The sequence below is a fragment of the Aspergillus tanneri genome (genome assembly GCF_003426965.1).
Source record: "Aspergillus tanneri strain NIH1004 chromosome Unknown AapTan_9_pilon_pilon_pilon, whole genome shotgun sequence".
Taxonomy (NCBI): domain Eukaryota; kingdom Fungi; phylum Ascomycota; class Eurotiomycetes; order Eurotiales; family Aspergillaceae; genus Aspergillus; species Aspergillus tanneri.
Window position 1 is genome coordinate 13,634 of NW_022984636.1, and position 20,095 is coordinate 33,728.

General features: G+C 42.6%; 3 protein-coding genes across 3 annotated transcripts; 1 reads left to right on the forward strand and 2 right to left on the reverse strand.

Moving 5' to 3' along the window:
• Window positions 1–982, reverse strand: ATNIH1004_011628 (uncharacterized protein; the record flags this gene model as incomplete). Its single annotated transcript, XM_033576190.1, has 4 exons — window positions 1–27; window positions 75–543; window positions 601–848; window positions 911–982. The coding sequence occupies 4 exons, from the start codon at window positions 980–982 to the stop codon at window positions 1–3; spliced, it is 816 nt and encodes a 271-aa protein (XP_033420854.1).
• Window positions 983–5,684: 4,702 nt separating this feature from the next.
• On the forward strand, window positions 5,685–6,014 carry ATNIH1004_011629 (uncharacterized protein; the record flags this gene model as incomplete). The annotated part of the gene is made up of 1 exon (XM_033576191.1): window positions 5,685–6,014. The coding sequence occupies one exon, from the start codon at window positions 5,685–5,687 to the stop codon at window positions 6,012–6,014; it is 330 nt and encodes a 109-aa protein (XP_033420855.1).
• Window positions 6,015–17,919: 11,905 nt separating this feature from the next.
• ATNIH1004_011630 (uncharacterized protein) lies at window positions 17,920–18,516 on the reverse strand (the record flags this gene model as incomplete). The annotated part of the gene is made up of 2 exons (XM_033576192.1): window positions 17,920–18,219; window positions 18,274–18,516. The coding sequence occupies 2 exons, from the start codon at window positions 18,514–18,516 to the stop codon at window positions 17,920–17,922; spliced, it is 543 nt and encodes a 180-aa protein (XP_033420856.1).
• Between the last annotated feature and the right edge of the window lie 1,579 nt (window positions 18,517–20,095).

Below are 20,095 nucleotides of genomic sequence, written 5' to 3' on the forward strand. Positions count from 1 at the left end.
TCATCTAAAAGCTGTTTTAAAGTACTCCTATTAGAATTAGTTTCCGTACGCAGTTAAAATAAAGGTCAACTTACCCGCCATTTAAAAAGTTGTGCTTTAGTAAGCTGTCCCCACCATGACTCAATTCGCTGGTTCTCAGTACTCCGTCCGTAGATATAGCAGTCCTCTAGAGATAGATCAGGCTCGTACACTTGGCGGAGTTGATAATGGGCATCCCGAAAGATAACTGTTTCTCCTCCAAGGTCTGTACGGAGCTTCCGTGGCATAATTTGCCTCTCCTCAAGAGTATTAAGATACTGCTTGAGGACGCTAACTGCTGTACGAGCTGAAATACCAATATATATCCAGATAATATATCGAGAGTAGGCATCTATTGCAGCATATATCTCAATCCCGTACGGCTCCAGCTTTAGATAGCCATCTGTAGACCATAGCCAATCTGGACCAGGAACAATATAAGCACCACGGCGGCGTTGGAGGTCATTAGCACGGCGATCCAGGTCTTCAGGTGCAAGCGTACGGTATATAGCCCAAAGCCGGTCACTGAAAAAAAATGGAGTAATTAGTACAAATCTCTTGGATAAAGGCATTTAAACATACCGAGCAATAGTGTAACCCCTTGTACGAAGATGCTGAAGAAGAAACTCCCTTCCATAGCCCTTAATCATAGTCTGCCCTATTTCTTGATGGAGTATTTGGATGATCTCATTCTCCTGGAGTTGCTGAGCTACAGGGTCATCTGTCCGGCGTACTAATCCAAGCTCTGTACGGATTCTCCTTAATGTTCTCTCACCGATATCAGTATCCTCAGACTTTAAGACTCTAAGAATCTCCTTATCACTTAGAGCCTGCTCATAAAAGAGCTGAAGAATTCGCTGAAAAAGCCCAGACTCTTGGTCTCTTGTCGTACGTGGTCGATATTTGGTAATCTGCCAGTCTTTGAGACGTCGCCGGACTGTACACTCAGAAACGCTAGTTCCATGTTGTTCATAAAGAAAAGTAGCAATGCTGGAGGGATCATTTTCAGACTGGTAAAGAGAGATAATCTCTTCTTTGTACGGTTAAGATCTGTTATTGGACGAGGCATAGTTTAGTACAATATAATAGAAGACAGGGAAAGGGTTACCACCTTTCTAAGTAGGTCTTGACCATAGGCTAAGGATTATACGGCAGTAAATTGTTGCGGTATAATATACAATGTGATGTGTGACATCTATATGTGACTATGTAATTATGTGACTATGTATGTGAGGAAGAATTAGAATAGTAAGCGGTAAAGCAGGCGGTAGAGGGTCTTACGAGAATTTTAGTTTTGATCATTTGGCCATATCCGTCCGCCGTACGGGTGCACCACACCGTAAACCCAAAATTCCATCCATCTATCTTCTTGACATTATTCCCATCCACCCACTATGCCAAAGGCACCGAGGATAGACGAATCTCGTGTAATAAAGGCCTGTGAAGCCGCCCAGCGCGAAGAAAAACCAAATTTAGCGAAGATCGCACGGGAATATGGCGTTTCGTACGAGACACTACGCGGTCGCATTCGCCGGGGACAACAGGCTCGCAGCGCCCGTATACCTAAAAATAAAGCTCTTGATGAGTATCAGGAGAAAGCTCTGATCCAGTGGATTGTTCGTATGCGCGATTTATATCTCCCTATTACCCCTGAGATGCTCACAGAGTGGGCAAATCGGGCGCTCGTACGCGCTGGTTGGGATCATGAAGTTAGCAAGATGTGGGCGTATCGGTTTGAGAAACGACTTCCAGAACATCTTATATTAGGCCCTGTGATACAAATAACAAAGGATAAAAAGCGCCTTGACGCAGAGAATATTGGATACTGATCTACCAGACTTTTGGACTGCCATTTCGCCGAAGGGATATATTAATGATTTACTTGCTATTAGATGGCTTCAAAAATTTCATGAGGCTACAAAAGATCGGACAAAAAGGGGTGAAAGGCGTGTGTTGATATTTAACGGCCATGAGTCCCATAAAACTGTTGAATTTTTACAACTCTGCGAGGATTACAATATTATTCCTTTTTGTTTTCGGCCTCATACAACTCATATTTACCAGACCCTTGATGGCAAGCCTTGTCTTGCCTATAAACAGTATTTTCGCAAGCAAAATAACTTCATTTCTCAGTGGGGTGGGATACCCGCGCGGAAGGCGGATTTCCTTATAGATATTGTTAGCGTGCGAAACAAGACCTTTAACCAGCGAGTTATTTGCAATTCTTTTAAAGAACGTGGTATATACCCTCCAGATGGCTCTGCTATTATTTAAAAGCTTCAAAATACACTTCCACCTATACCAGAGCTCTCCGCACCCGATCTTCGCGCGTATGGCGAATCAACACCTCCGAATCTCTCTTCTTCTAGAGTGGAAAACACCCCTCCAAGAAGTGCCCAAGACCTTGAAAGGAACCAAAAAAAGCTCTTAAAGATATTTACCACTAAAAGCCTTACACCAAAGCTCCAGCGAGGCCTACAGCGTGCGTTTTACCATCATAAAAGAACAGCAGAGGAGCTTGCTATGATAAGCGATACAGTTAACCAAATAAAAGAGATGCAAGCCCCCCGGAGGCGCCAAATTACCAAGAGAGAGATTACAAAGATCGGAGACTCTGGTATACTCAGTACAAAAGATGCCAATCGATCAATAAAGGTTAGGAGAGAGAAAGAAGCTATACAAGAAAAAAAGAGATTGGATAAGCAGTGGAAAAAATTGTACAGCCAACCGCCACCCAGGGCGCCTACGGATGAGAGTTCTATATTATCAGATGCAGCTATAGCAGCGCAGCAGTGAAATGAGCCTTTTTGGATAGATACTCAGGGTGAAAGTCAATAGATAATGGGAATAGCATCAATTTTGGGTTTACAGTGTGAATTGAGTTTACGGTGTGGTGCACCCCTAAGCCGAAGGCGGTGGGTGTGCACTGTGAAGGCACTAATAGGCTCAATGTGCCAGTTCGGCAGAGGCAAAAATGGAGGCTAAAACATCGTTAAAGTCAATGCCAAAAGAAGCATGGTTTGGAGAGGGAAATTATGTACCCAATAACATTTGTTCTTCAGGGGTTACAAACTTGGGAATGTACAGTATCCTGTTAACCGATGTATCTTTTGAATTGGTTAACTGAGGTAACTATTCTCACTCACCGTTAAACGTTCACCATCCCGCAAACCTTACTCCGTAATTTCAAATCAACTTGGGCTCCAGGTGAGCGTGGGGATTGCATCAGAATGCGCATACTTCCAACCATGTAAGGGATTGCTCTAGCATATTTTTCCAAGTTATGGCTAATGGCCTCGAACCTGTGCTTTGCGTTTGTATTTGTTGTTACTAAAATTTGCGACGTCCGATCCACATGGGCTTGCTAAGTAGTCTGTATAGAGCTTTCTTGCTCCTTTCGTTGTCAACGGAAGATATATCAACACAGACATCTATGATTATCATCTAAAAAGTCATCCCTCGAAGAGCTTCTATCAGATTCTCGGACTTCCTCATCACATTTCTTCGCTAAATGCGGGGGCAAAACCCTGCCAGCGCCTGTGCACTTTGCTCCAAGTTTCACGACCGTTGCAGCATCATCACGAGTGATTTCAAGTCTTTCACACTCAGAGCTTTGTACCAAAGACATTACTTTCTTCAGCAGGTCGCCAAACTTAGCCATAGTTAGTTCCTGAGCTTCCTCCCACCCCTTGACCTGCTCCCATATATCGAGGACTTGGATATCAATAAACATCCCGGCTTTGTGGCGGGCAAGAATAAAATTAGGAATCTGGGCAATCCACAATCAAGCTAATTCTTGACCGAGTGTATCCTCGTCCTTATTTCTAACGGAGCGGGTTTTCAAGTCAAAAATGGGCGACTGTGAAGTGCGCTCACCTCCCGCTGATATTTTGAGCGTTTTTGGTGTCGTTTTTAGACTATTTGGGGGTACACTTGAAATAGCAGCTCTTTGAATAAATGAGAGAAGATTATCTTCCGGCTCTGCTGAATCTCCTCCTGAGCTGCAACTGCCATGGGTCTGTGTTGCCGGAGGTAGATAACCGTCTGCCTCAAAACGGACTAAGTAACTTATACCAGCAAAGTCATACTTCATCACGCTTTGGTGAGACTCAGACCCTCTCACTTCCGCGCCCCAAGTAGTATATGCCTCCGGAAAAGTTGTGATCATACCCATATACGCTTGTATCACCTCGTCCGGGGCATTTACTCTCCCCATGAAAACGGTCCTCCCAACGGCTTCAATGAGCATTCAAAAGGGGTTGGCCTCACCACACAGAAAGCGTAACAAATTCCCGATTGTGCTACCACATGCAACAATATCAGCGCCCTGAAGAGAGAAGTCAGGCTTGCTTGCAAGGATTGTTTGAATCATTGGTTCCATGGAGTAGCTAACGTAGCGAGCAGTATTCTGATCTCGAAAGCACAATCCCGAGTCTTCCTTGAGCTGGGTTGGGGTTGAGAGCGGAGCCCACTTCGGCGGCTCACCTATTCGGCGCAGCATGATTAGCGGCGAGATGTTTTTTGGGAACTTTTTGAAAGGCTGCTTTCTTGCCTGGGATGAGAATATGAGGCTCTCCTCCACTGAGCCAGTTGTAAGACGCCAAATATTGGCTGTTTGTGATTTGGGCAGTGATATCACCCTTCTCTGCTTGGTCATTTGGGTAAACCGTTGCAAGAACCTCGCCATGTAGGGGGGGGGAGCTTGCTGTACGTTTTGCCTTTACCCCTGTTGCATAATATTCCTTCGACAGGTACTGCTATATCCTCTACCACGTCCCCGGAAAGTAAATGATTGAACTGTGAGAGAATAAGCAGATATCCTTAGGGTGCAGAATGTGATTAGATAGGGTAGGAAAAGTGTCTAGTTAATGGGAGTTGAATGGCAATTAAAGAGGAGAGCATAGAGCCAACCTCTCATAATTTGGTAGTCACATAACACCTTTTTGAAGGTCCGGGAACCTGCATTGGCCCCCCTCATTGACGTGGCATGAAGTATGAGCATGCTAAATCCCATCAAACCAGCCCCTTCCATGGAAGACCTTACTCGGCTGTCCAGTTATAATTCTTGCAATTCCGTGTACTACGTCCGTGCAGGGTCAAGCAGCTTTGGCGGTGTTTCTCTCCACTATTGTACTTTTGTCGGTTGAAGAGTTTATATATGCCTAGGTAAAAAGCCCTGCTCTTACAAGAAATGACTATTTCTATATGATCAGTCACGTTCAAAGTCCATTTTCAAAGTTTTGACCCACAAACTCTCAAACAGGATTGACTGCGGTTAGAACATGGTCGGATCGCTTGGCCAAGTATCTTCAGGATGTTATAACTGGAAAGCAGACAGTTTAGAATATCAACGACTTTAAAAAGTTTGTTGAGGCGATTTTGGACCAGCATGGCTATTCTGTTACTGTCGAGCGTCTCATGGCCAGCAACGGCGCTTTGACCTCCCTTCAGAAGTAACTTCGATTTAGCACGACGGCTGACTTCATTAACCAATACACGGCAAAGTTATTGAAATACTTGAGCGATCCGGGAATCAAAAGCCTGTGTAACGGACAGTTTCTTGAGCGAATTATCGTCATTATACTCGAGTCGCGTACTCTTTGGAATACTTGGATGGAAGCGTTTGCATCCCGAATGCTGGACAACATGGCAACGTATGCGTTGACATGGATCATGACGGAATTACTAGCCCTATCGAGCTCCAGTGGAGTGCATGTATTGAAGACGCGCAAGCGATGGTGAACGATGGTCACTGTTTCGCTCTCCCTCTACAGAGCTGCGCCAGCTCGGGCATAAGCAAGCACTTCCTGCATGTAAAATCTTCCGGAAGCACGATCGACGCGTCCTCATTCACAGCGGGAGGTCGTCATGATAACGACTTTGTGACTTCCGAAATGTTGCCGTTTTTCCGACCTCAGATGAATTTAGCTGTACTGACAAGCCATTCTTTCGTCGCGCCGAGGATATCGCGGAACTTCCGGGAGACCAACGGGTAGCTGCCTACCTTGACAACCAATTTTGCCTTTTGAGAGAGGATATGCTTTCAGAAATACACGGTGATGTCCATATCTCAAACGGGAGGAAAAAGGAGCGATATCGACATTCCGCTTGAGGCATCTGTCTGTTGCTCGGCTCTCCTGCGGCGGAGACAATGAAATGCAACTTCATACTTGCTGTCTGGGCGTGAGATATAAGTCAGGCCTCCAGAACTTCAGCCAACTTTTAAAGGAAGAACGCAAAATCTACTTGAAAGAAAGCCGGAACTGTGTGAAGCATCAAGCTTCTGGGTGCTTGATCCGGGGTGCTCAAATTGTGGTATTCGACAATAGAAAGAGATACAGATGCTCTTGTTGCTGAACACCTGATAGTGATGCTCCGGATTGCTGGAGATGAGGCACTCAAGAAAACTCTATTTTATCTTAAGCTATACAGTGACGTAGATTTTATCCTCGTGGAAACGCCCATGTTTGCCCGAACGCATCTTGAAGTGCCTACGAGAGACAGTAGATCTTCCCTTGGCAGAGGAATTATTCTTGTATCAGAAGGGTCAGTGGGTGAAAGAATCGGACTTAGTTCCTCTGGACGTGCTCGAGGATATCAAGGAAAATGGCAATGGCAATATTCGAAGCATTCTGGAAACTCCAGAATCGGTGAAAGTAGACCCCTCACAGCTCGAGTCACTGATTACAGGGTTGACTCAGAGAGTCAGTCTTATACAAGGTCCTCCAGGTATTGTAGTGGAGGAACTAGGGGGATTGGCACGCGACAGTTGTATGGATGACTATTATTTTAAGTCCTCGTTCAAACAGGAAAAAGACAAGCAACCACCTTCTTGCAGATCACGGAGCGCAGTTGCGTAAAGGGAATGTTGTCTTCTCTCCTACCAGGAACTCGTGGGCTCAGGGCCCACAACTTTCGAACTGTCTAAGAGTGTCTCCTTGACCTAATCCTTCGGAGTCCTACCATTTCCCTTTCATTTACCATCTAGGGAAGTATAGTAGTTATCGTGGTCTAGGAAATCAATGATATATCGTTCCCTATATTAGGCAATTGGTTGCGTGAAGCTGTTCAATGAGCTTACTGCCTTCTTCCCCTGAGTCACATCACATTCCAAAATTTAAACAGATAAATCACAGATCAGATACCATCCATTATCTGATCTGCAGATATCTGTGCCGAGCTCTAAACTGTTTCTATTTTAGAAGATCCGCTTAACTCGGACGCAGCTAAGATGGAAAAGATTGGGTGTTTTTCCGGAAAAAGATGCTAGCGGATTCATTGTGCCCACAAGAGTGTGTAGGTATGGGAATAAGTACTATACAGCTGATTGTATGGATATTATCTGTAGGCAGTGTTTAGATTAGGGCGCCAGCGGACATACTCTTTGCGATGGTTTTAGCATTCATTGACTGCGACCTTATCCTCTGCCAAAGGAGTGGCCATATTATTAATATTAGTTAATTACAAGCCACGCATACATAGTCTAAATCTGTATCATTAAAGCACTGTACAGACCGTACATCTCACTTCATTTAATCTGACACTTCTAATAGGCACTTCTGAAATCAGATTATTACTGTCCTCCCAACATACTAGGAAAGTAAATGAGGCGGCAAAACTGCCATCTTATATTGTTAAACACAGATGTAGTACACAGCATAAACCAAACAACTAGCCTCTGCATTTGCATAAAGGCATGGGGAAAACCTGGTAACAGTACTAGGAAAAAACCCACACCAAGGCTTACAAGAAACACAACAGACATATCAAGCAATTGACCATAGACAAAACAGCCAGATGTAGGTGTCTTTGTTAATTAGTTTCTTATGGTATTAATCTGCACGTGAAATAAGGACAACATACAGTGTTGAACTACCCTGCTTTTGCTGAAGCCAACTTCGATCCCATTTAGTTGCTCAATTAGACAGGGTGCAGAGGTTAGCAGGAAAAAAAAGGAGATAGCAGAGAACAACCGGAGGCTACTGACCTATATGTTGAAATATTGGCCTCGCTAAGCCGGAATCGGTAGCTGTATGTCGCTACTGCTCCCATGTTAATAAAGCTGGGGCAAGCATATTGCTCTAATATCTATATCCACAGAATAATTATCATGACTTACCAGCCCTTCGTGACCAATCTAGGTCGGGTTAGTAGCAGTCACAGTTGCATCTTTAATAGGATTTAACCATGACCACTTACAGCCTATGTCCCATTAAATTAAGAATAGATTAGTTTTTATATATGATTTAACCACTTACACTCTAATGGCAGATACCAAGTGTATGTCAGCGTTATTCCATATATTAATATATTATATTTTGAGCCACTTACCGTCTGCATGATATTCGTATTGTAATTAGTAACATGCGTGGTTGTAGAATTACCTAATTAGAGCCACTTACAGGCTATATTCCATTTAACCGATTGTATATTATGAGTTCTGCTTCCAATATCCAAGTTTGGGGCCACTTGCCGTCTATACTGACATATTAATAACCCATCTCGCTGTGGTGTATGTCATTCGTTACTTACCGGCTGTATTTGGTTATCCAGTCTACTTCAACAAAATTTTTTCTTCCTAATAACTTGTAGGTACCACTTACACACTATATCCCGCCCAGTTAATATCAATTCACAGCTAATCCATGCTTATTGTTTGCATCGATTAGAACCACTTACAACCTATATCTCATTTAGCCGAGTTTGTGGTTAGGAACACTTGTAGCTAGAACACAACGCTTTAGATCTCTTACACTCTATATATATGCATCCAACAAATATTAGTGGCCTCTCCCGTGAAGTAACATATTGACAATAATAACCTACAGTCTGCAAACATGGGTTAGCAATTCGCAATGTCTGGGATATATTAACCTAGGCCACTTACACACTGTGTTCCACCCAGCAGATATTAGTCATTAATTGCCTAGGCCATAGTAGCATATAGGCAAGACACACTCACATCCTATCCCATTCGGCTGGGTAAGTAACACTCAGGCACAACGAAACCGCGACCGGGGATTTCTTACGTTCTATGTCGTCCACCCGTCGCGGGTTAATAATACTGATGTAATGGCATATTACTTAGAGTCACTTACTCGCTTAAGTGTCCAACGAACATGTGTTAGTAATTGTCCCTCCAGAATACTATTAGGCAGTGCCGGTTACCCCCTATAAAATTCCCATCATAGTCAGCAGTATACTTTGCGACGTAATTCCTGCAGCCCGTGCTAAGTATAGCTACTTACCATCTATATATTGTGCATCCGAAATAAGTAAGTGACACTGTGAAGCTTTATACTCCTAACAGCCACTTACAACCTATAAGCAATATAATCATCATGGCTTAGTAGTATTTTTAGTTCCACACGCTGTAGTGAGTAAACTTACACCCTATACCCATGCATCCAACGTTGGTTAGTAATATTCCCATCAGCACAGGCCAGAGATACTCACGTTCTATATTTTATTCAATGACAGCGGGTGAGTAATTATTTAATAAGCTTGTCTATTATAGTACTTACGATCTGTAAGTCCATCCAACCGACACTGGTCAGCACATAGTTAATTACTGTAGCTAAGCAGACCAACTTACGCACTATATTCTTGAAGTTAGCAGCATACTAAGGATAATTTAATTAGTAACTACTTACATCCTGTATCCCAATAGGCCGGATTAATTAGAAATATCTTTGGCCCTGCTAATATACCATCTAGAGCACTTACAACCTGTATTATGGCCAAACGAATAAGGTCAGAGCCATTCACACTATAAACAATATCGCTTCAGGGGGTGACTTACACACTGCATTTTATTCGATCCAATTTAGCGTATTTCGGTGCTGTTATTACAGTGGATAATTGCACTCACTCTCTGCACCCGTACATTACAAATCAGCTACACGCAATAACCGTTCTTTAGAAATGGGGTTACATACAACCTATACCTCCCTCAATCCGCCGAGATTAGCCTGTGTTTCCGTTGATATAACTAGATAGAATCACATACCAGCTATAATCCAGAGAGTCAGAGTATATTAATATTAAAGCCAATATAAGACATACTATGGCCAAAGTCACTCACACTCTGAGTCCGCGGGTCAGCTATGTTCTCTATTATAATTCAGTAGTAGCTGTTTTCTCCGCAGGACACGCTCTCGTGGGAGACATACAGGCTATAGTTATCAAGTGTAGAGCCGATATAGTAGCCATTTTATGCTTATAGTATTTAGCCAGAATATCTCACAATCTATCGCACCCACCCGCATAGATTAGCAAGCCTTTAGCATTAGTATCAGCAGAGCTACTTACATTCTGTTGTTATACAATCGCGAATATTAGCAACTAATCTGACTTTATCCTATTCTAGATCACATACTGTCTGTATTCAAGGAGACAACATAGCTTAGCAAGACATAAGGTTATGTTGATCTAGAAATTATATTATAATCACTTACAACCTGCATATTAGGCAAAGCGAATCAGCCAACAATATTCTTGAACTTCTTTGTACCCCGGCCTAGTAAGCAAGCATACCTTCTACACCCGCTCATCCAGTACAGATTAGTGCCTTAATTTCGATAATACTTTAATACCACTTACGGCCTAGGATATGATGGCAATTAGTAGCTGTCTTTAAGCTGTTATGTATTGGAATTCAAACACATACCTCCTTTATTTAATGCAGGCTTGGATTAGCCGACGGTCATGGTTAATATATTTCGGCTGCTTACAAGCTTTTTGTCGGTCAGTTCGCAGACTGCAGGGCTAACCCCATGGGTATTATATCGCATATTTAAAACCTACATTCTATTTTATAGCAGATTAATTTGTCTTAGCACAATTCCTGGTCTGAAAATACTCCTACTTACGCTCTATATCCCGAACCTCCCACGTCAGTAGTTACTTTTACATGGACGTTTTTTCATATTTGGAGCTACTTACCATCTGTATATTATATTAGTACCAGTGCTACCGGTCAGCACTGTTATCAGTCCTTGTTATACGCCGGTGGATGCTGCTTACCGCCTAGACACATCTGGTTAGCAAATATTCTTATTTAGCAATAACTCTATCAATATCGCATATGCTATATTATATAAATTTATAAGATTCTATCAAAACCACTTACTGTTAGCATACTCTCATATGATTTTTTTATATTTCCTTGTTCTTGTTCCATTCTTCCCTGTTATAAGTTAATAGTGCTTACTTGCAATTATTTATTTTACTAACAATCTGTTTATTTCCAAGGCAAGGAAAATATCTGTCAGTATTCAATTTCAGCCCCAGTTTGCAAGGTTCACATACTGCGTCCTACACCGAAGTAATATTAGCATTTCATACACTCTTTCTAAGTAGTACGGCTTCTAGAATCACTTACGCTCTACAACCCAAACAGAAATAGCTTAGTCAGTTAAACAAAGCAAGAATGCTAAGCACCTTTATTATTATGGACACTTACAGCCTATATCCACAGGCAGACAAGAGTTAGTACAATTTTAGTTATAATAGTGAATAGCCAGACTTACACTCTATAGCAATTAAGACATTGGAAGTTAATATCATTCTTGTGCCATAAGTCTCGTTAAATCTTCTTACAGCCGATATAGACGACTAGAAACCAGGTTAATAGAATGTTGACGAATTTATCATATTTTCTTGAAATTTTATTATTGACACTTACAGCCTATATCCATGGCAGTCAAGAGTTAGTACAATTCTAGTTATAATAGACAATAGCCAGACTTACACTCTATAGCAGTTAAGACATTGGAAGTTAATATCATTCTTGTGCCAGTAAGTCTAGTTAAATCTTCTTACGGCCGATATGGACGACTAGAAACTAGGTTAATAGAATGTTCACGAATTTACCATATTTTCTTGAAATATGTACCATCTGTACAAGGCCAAGCATGTAAAATACTTATTAGTAATGTCCTCCGCTCTCCATATATTATTCGTGACACCCACCGACTGTTCCATGCAAGTAATATAGGTCAGCAGTATTTCTATTCCATAGACTTAACCATTCTTACTCACAGTCTACATCCCATGCAGACACTATGCTTTAGCAAATTCCTTCTTTATAACACCACCAGTCTCATACCGACTAGATTTAGTTTAACCAACAAGTGTTAAGGCAGTCTGTTCCCTCAGCAATTGATCAAAGCCACGTACAATCTAGAGACCATCCGATACACATAGATTAACAACGGTCTTTGTCAGTATAGTATTTTATTCATGGTCCATACCGGCTATCTCCCATCCGATCCGCCCAAGTCAGTAAACTTGATATAGGATCATAATTAGAGTTGCGTACAGCCTGTCCAATCCACCATGTGAGCCATGTAAGTAACACTTTTATTAGTATGGTATCACAGTCGTCGGGAACTTACACCCTATATTCAATTCGAGCACTTAGATTAATATACAAGCACTCAAATTTCGTATGACTATGCTTAGAGCGCCTCACCAACTATATCTCCGCCGACCGCGTGAGTTAGCGAATCTTTTAACCTTGATACAGAAGTGCTCGGCCTCACTTACTCTCTGTCCAATTTAATAAGCAAGATTAAAAATATCTCTATTAAGCAGCGACTACTTACTCCCTATATCCCATCCAACCCACTTAGGTAAGTAAAACTATCAGTTAGCAAAGCAAAATACGGAAGAGACACTTACAACCTATATCTCATCCGAGCATTAAGTCACTAAACAGAACTTCCAACTCTATAAGATTATACTTAGAGCCACTCACAACCTATATCCCATCCAACCCACTTATGTCAGTCAAGCCCTTCTAAAAGCATTGCACTTAGAACAACTTACATGCTATATCCCATTCAGCCCATCTATGTCAGCCAGGCTCTCTATCACAATGTTATAAGAAAGTCACTTACATCCTGCATTACATCCAACCCATTCATGTTAGTTAATCTTTTCTTATTATAAAATTGTAGTAAGCCACTTACATCCTATATATCATCCAACCAACTTATGTTAGACAAGCTATTCTCTGAGTTATAGCTATGAAACCTACAAGCTACATAACCCAGTTATATTAGTAGAAGTTTTGGTATTCATAGTATCTTAATTAAAGATACTTACAAGCTATATCGCATCCAACCCACTTACATTAGCCAAACCCTGCTCTTATGTCGTAATATAGGAAGAGCCACTTACATTCTATATCCCAACCCATGTATATTAGCCAGGTCCTGTTCCACTGTAGTATTATAGTTAGAGCTACTTACCCACTATATCCCATCCAACCCTTGTATATTAGCCAGGTTCTGTTCTCCTGTAGTATTATAGTTAGAGCCACTTACAGTCTATATCCCAACCCATGTATATTAGCCAGGCCCTGCTCTCCTGTAGTATTATAGTTAGAGCCACTTACATACTATATCCCAACCCATGTATATTAGCCAGGCCCTGCTCTCCTGTAGTATTATAGTTAGAGCCACTTACAGGCTATCCCATCCGACCCATGTATATTAGCCAGGCCCTGCTCTCCTGTAGTATTATAGTTAGAGCCACTTACAGTCTATATCCCAACCCATGTATATTAGCCAGGCCCTGCTCTCCTGTAGTATTATAGTTAGAGCCACTTACAGTCTATATCCCAACCCATGTATATTAGCCAGGTTCTGTTCTCCTGTAGTATTATAGTTAGAGCCACTTACAGTCTATATCCCAATGTATATTAGCCAGGCCCTGCTCTCCTGTAGTATTATAGTTAGAGCCACTTACAGGCTATATCCCAACCATATATATTAGCCAGGCCCTGCTCTCCTGTAGTATTATGTTAGAGCCACTTACATGCTATATCCCAACCCATGTATATTAGCCAGGCCCTGCTCTCCTGTAGTATTATAGTTAGAGCGACTTACGAACTATATCCCATCCAACCCATGTATATTAGCCAGGCCCTGCTCTCCTGTAGTATTATAGTTAGAGCCACTTGCCCACTATATCCCATCCGACCCATGTATATTAGCCAGACTCTGCTCTCCTGTAGTATTATAGTTAGAGCCACCTACAGCCTATCTCCAATCCAAACCATGTATATTAGCCAGGCCCTGTTCTCCTGTAGTATTATAGTTAGAGCCACGTACAAACTATATCCCATCCGACCCATATATATTAGCCAGGCTCTGCTCTCCTATAGTATTATAGAGCCACCTACAACCTATATCCAATCCAAACCGTGTATATTAACCAGGCCCTGCTCTGCTGTAATATTATAGTTAAAGCCACTTACATGCTATATCCAATCCAACCCATGTATATTAGCCAAGCTTTTTTTTATTACAATATTATAGTAAGAGCCACTTACAGTCTATATCCCAACCCATGTATATTAGCCAGGCCCTGCTCTCCTGTAGTATTATAATTAGGACCACTTACAGGCTATATCCCAACCATGTACATTAGCCAGTCCCTGTTTTACTATAGTATTATAGTGAGAGCTACTTACTCCCTATATCACATCCAACCCGTGTCTATTAGCCAGACCCTACTCTCTTATAGTATTATAGTTAGAGCCACTCACTCCCTATATCACATCCAACCCGTGTCTATTAGCCAGGCCCTGTTCTCCTGTAGTATTATACTTAGAACCACTTACAGGCTATATCCCAACCCATGTATATTAGCCAGTCCCTGTTTTACTGTAGTATCATAGTTAGAGCCACTTACTCCCTATATTATATCCAACCCGTGTCTATTAGCCAGACCCTACTCTCTTATAGTATTATAGTTAGAGCCACTCACTCCCTATATCCCGTCCAATCCATATATATTAGCCAAGGTTTTTTTTATCACAGTATTATAGTAAGAACCACTTACAGGCTATATCCCAACCATGTACATTAGCCAGTCCCTGTTTTACTATAGTATAATAGTGAGAGCTACTTACTCCCTATACCAACCCGTGTTTATTAGCCAGACCCTACTCTCTTATAGTATTATAGTTAGAGCCACCTACATCCTATCTCCAATCCAAACCATGTATATTAGCCAGGCCCTGTTCTCCTGTAGTATTATAGTTGGAGCCACTTACAGCCTATATCCCATCCAACCCGTGTCTATTAGCCAGGCTCTGTGCTTTCCTATAGTATTATAATTAGAGCCACTTACCCACTATATCCCATCCAACCCATGTATATTAGCCAGGCCCTGCTCTCCTGTAATATTATGGTTAAATTACCTACAACCTATATCCCAACCCACGTATATTAGCCAAGCCCTGCTTTTATGTTGTAATATAGTAAGAGCCACTTACATACTATATCCCAACCCATGTATATTAGCCAAGCCCTGCTTTTATGTTGTAATATAGTAAGAGCCACTTACATACTATATCCCAACCCATGTATATTAGCCAAGCCCTGCTCTGCTGTAGTATTATAGTAAGAGCCACTTACTTGCTATATCCCATCAAATCCACTTGTATTAGCTAAGCTTTTCTTATTATAATATTGTAGTATAGTCACTTACTTCCTATATCCCAACCCATGTATATTAGCCAAGCCCTGCTTTTATATTATAATATAGTAAGAGCCACTTACATACTATATCCCAACCCATGTATATTAGCCAAGCCCTGCTTTTATGTTGTAATATAGTAAGAGCCACTTACATACTATATCCCAACCCATGTATATTAGCCAAGCCCTGCTCTGCTGTAGTATTATAGTAAGAGCCACTTACTTCCTATATCCCATCAAATCCACTTGTATTAGCTAAGCTTTTCTTATTATAATATTGTAGTATAGTCACTTACTTCCTATATTTCAAGTCTTTAGTGTCAGTAAGGCCTTAACTCCAGTATTAATTCGTTACTGCAGCGCACAGCCTGCATCGCGCGAGAGCATTATTTATTAGCAAATATTCTATTTATGATAGTAATTTGGAGGACAAGGAGGGCAAACTTGAGGTACAAAATCTTGCCCCTGATCACCGGCAGACAGAGCACCGGTGATTATGAGATAGTACAAGTACTGGGCTCTCATTCTGCCCAATGTAGTTGGCGTGTCTTAGCAAATTCTTTAGTTTGTTAAATTGATACTGTTTTAATTGATGTATAAAAATTCTGACCGTCAATAGGTAAGAAGATTTAACTTGAGAACAGAAGAGAATAAGAGCATTATATTCGAAGCGGGGTAAGCTGACCTTGAATAACGAATGATGTAATTAATTCGTCAATCAACCTCTGCACACGGATCAAAGTTGGCTAAGCTGTAGCCTATGCTATTTCCGGTCAAGCACTGTTTTAATGATGTCAATGCTTTCAATAGTTTATTTTATAGAGATAGCCGGATGCTGAATGAGAGGGAAATGGTAGGACTCCGAAGGATTAGGTCAAGGAGACACTCTTAGACAGTTCGAAAGTTGTGGGCCCTGAGCCCACGAGTTCCTGGTAGGAGAGAAGACAACATTCCCCTTACGCAACTGCGCTCCGTGGTCTGCAAGAAGGTTGTTGACGGTCTATTACCTCTTTGAACGAGGACTTAAGAGTTATCCAGGCAACTGTCACGTGCCAATCCCCCGAGTTCCTCCACTACACTAGATAGTACTACGCTCATTATTTTATATTATAGAATTCATGAGAAGTGATAAGCAGGGAGCTATTCTATCAGCTACAGGCCAACGGCCATACTAGGATTTAGATATCATTCGGTGGAAACACCAGGAATCGCAGTATCTCAACCAACTGAGTCTCTTGCATTCCTATGTGGGTGCTCAACTAACTAAAGGATTCAGGGGTTGAATCGATCGTCAGATACTCCTCACCGTCAAGTCGGGTTCTACGGGTTCAGCCCTTGACATCAACAATCAGTTAACTACAATAACTCTACTCTACGGCAGAGTCCTCAGGTCAAACAGAATAGATTGATACCCAGGTCTTTTAGAGAATCGTAAGTCAGGATGTTAATAATAAGGTATTAGTCTTATTAATTGTTGTACGAAACCTTCCATACTCTCTTGTTAAATAGCCTGAGTTCCATACTTTTGCCGAGTGCTTTGTTGTGAAAACTTTGACACGGTCCACGGTGCACAGGGGAAATGGGGAATAGGGCAGGAGAAGCTATACCAGCTACACTCACGTAGCCTACTAAGGAGCGTATATATTCGACTAGATATATATTCAACGTCTCGTCTAGATGCTACACTCTGTTTTTCTTCAATTGGGATAGGGGATTCAGGGGTTGACAACATTATGCGTGGCCAGGGCGCTAGGAAGGAATCTGACCGAATACCACTTCTTCATGCTTAATCCAAAATTAAAAAGCTATATTGTTGCGGCACATAACTCTATCCCTAGAAGAATAGAGTGATAAAGTAATGATCTGCCTAGCGTGCGGGGTTCGCACCCTCGAATACTTCAACCCTCTCTTCTGTATTCTAGAGGAGCGCCAGTCACCATCCAAGGAAGCATGGTAGCTATCGTGCTCTAGGACATCAATGATATATCGCTCCCTATATTAGGCAACTGGTTGCGTGCAGCTGTTCGACGAGCTTACAACCTTCTTCCCCCCTGAGTCACATCAATTGTCATAGCCCCTGTACTGACTGCCTGGCTTCAGTCCGGTTGCGTTGTCGTGTTCTTCGTTGGCGGAGCGGTCCTCCAGGAGGGGCTATTAGCTCAGCGGGGTAAAACTCTTGCCGGGTGACTGCGACGTAATCATCGTGTTGTGCAGATTCAAGATCTCGGCGGCGAAAGCAAGGTCGAGAACTGTTATGAATATAGGATCAGCCCGAAGGATTACCCGAAGGATCGGCGAAGTCCTCGCTTATATATGTCTTCCCACAGACAAATTCCTGTATACTAACTAAGTTCGCTCATCCAATTCAATGGCTTAGTTCTCTCTATTCAATGCCAATTCCTCTGACCTACAGTAGATTCACAACAAGAAATTCCGAAACCTGCGACACTGGCCCCGATTCATTGGTAATGCGGTACCAGGATTGAAACATGGACAATAGTTTGGATTTAGAGCCTCCGAGACCCTGTAGGATGGCGCGCATACTCTCCACGCCCTGATTATATGGGAAAACATGCATCGGAGACACGATCGGCTGAACAATTGATCTGTATACTTCTAGACCAGTATTTTGCGGCTGTAAGACACCCATGACATTGTTATTCGCATCGAATGGCTTAAATCCAACTTTGCCCGTGTTCTTCAACGCCTATAGCACTGATTCTAGCACCTCGTTCACAAGGTCGATGTACGGAACCAGCACCTTTGTGTTGGCGCAAGAAAGCTGAAGGTATTTTAGGTCTTCTCGACGCTTAAACAGTTTGTCCAGCATCGTCGGGCTAGCCTTTTTATTAAGCTTATACAGTAGATCGACAAAGAAAGCTGCCGGGCCTGTGATTAAAGAACACTCCTCACAACCCATTCTGTCGATGCCAAACATCGTACCGAGGTTTATACCCTTGCTCTGCTCACGTCCGGAATCTACGGCTGCGACACGGGCATCCATCGTGGTGCCGGTTCCGTGTACCGCAAGCGCTTTTGTCCAGGAATGCTCATTGCGAGAAGAGACTGAGAGGGTATAATCATAGATTCAGGTTGCCCTATCTTGTGGTATGTCCTGGTCTATGATGGAACGCACAGCTCATTCGCCATTTTCAGAATCTTGTCGGCAGAGTGATAGCCACATTTTACCAGCACCTATGTCCTCAGGCTCATTCACTAACGCTTGGAGCCTCTGTAAATCGAACAGATATCTCTTAACTAACTCCCTGTGTGTAGGCACGTTGGCCGCCACCAGAATATTCTTAGATAGTCCGATGTCAGCATCTTCATCGGCCCCACCGATGACCAGCAGTGTTCGAAAAGACTTCAGTGAAATATCAAAGTGGGATTCCTCGACTGCCAGTCATAGGACAGAGAAGACTAGGTGTTTGTATCCCGCGGGAGTCGGAACAGCGTCTGAGAATATCAATCCACGGAGCACGGAAGTCGCTTGCTTAGAGAAGAGCTTCTGGCGCAGCAGGAACCCAGAGCCTCTCTGTCCACCGGGATGTCTTTGATGGATGCAAGTATGTTGGCAATAAGCTCAGCAACTTTCTGCTGTGACGTGACTGTCCCGGAAGACACGCCAGCTAGCTGTGGATGTGAGAGGCAAAAGCCAACAATAGGAACCGAGCAGCCACTGAGTGAATACAGGTTTTCAACTAAGCTCAGCTTGATCTTATCATCAGTGGAGATGGCTGGGTCTGAGCGAACTATGTCGGCGACCGCTTGCAGAGAGTGGTTGCTCGTTAAAAGTATCCTTAGGGTACCACAGGTTATTTGAATGCCCGAAGAGACGAGGAAAATCTTCCGTTAACAGCAGTCTGAGGTCTGGTTCGGAAAGGATGCTTGCAGTATCCTAAAAAGAGTCAAACTACTTTCTTATGGGTTTTGCTAGTAGCAGCGTAGATTTCGTAGGTAGACCCCCAAGACTGGCCCTCCCACCCGGTGGAACTAGCCGGCTCTTTATGGAGGTTGAGAGTTGAACTGACCATAATCCTACACGCTGTAGCGAATACTGATCGAATAGATAGGTTAAGAGATCAATGTCTTGAATGGTTGTTCAACCTGGCGTGGTAGCTGGCAATGTACGTTTAATAGCGGCCATAATGTAGATGAGGAGAGTCCTCGTCCTCGTCATCACCAAGTCAAGATCTTGCCCCCTGGGTTATCTGTACTGGAATTCAACCTCCAGGGAAAGGAATAGGCGTTGTCTGTTGCCAGGAGTAACGGTTGACGTCAATAGAACAGATTAAACTCCATCGATAGGCGAGAAATAGTGCCTTGACAGACTTTCCGAACAGATAGTTAGCTAATTGACCCATATCTTCAGAAATTTCGTAACCAGACGTGCAGGTGGGTTCTCAAGATCGAATTCCCATCCACCAGCTTTCAACACGGTTGCACGGCGTCGATGATGCATCTTGACATCGATCGCCTTGGCCATGTATTTGTAACGGGAAACTCTGTATGTAACGGACGCACTTGTCCTTGTCTGACTTCCTTACGCATGGCTGGTACGGAGCCAGTTGCAAAGCCGAAAG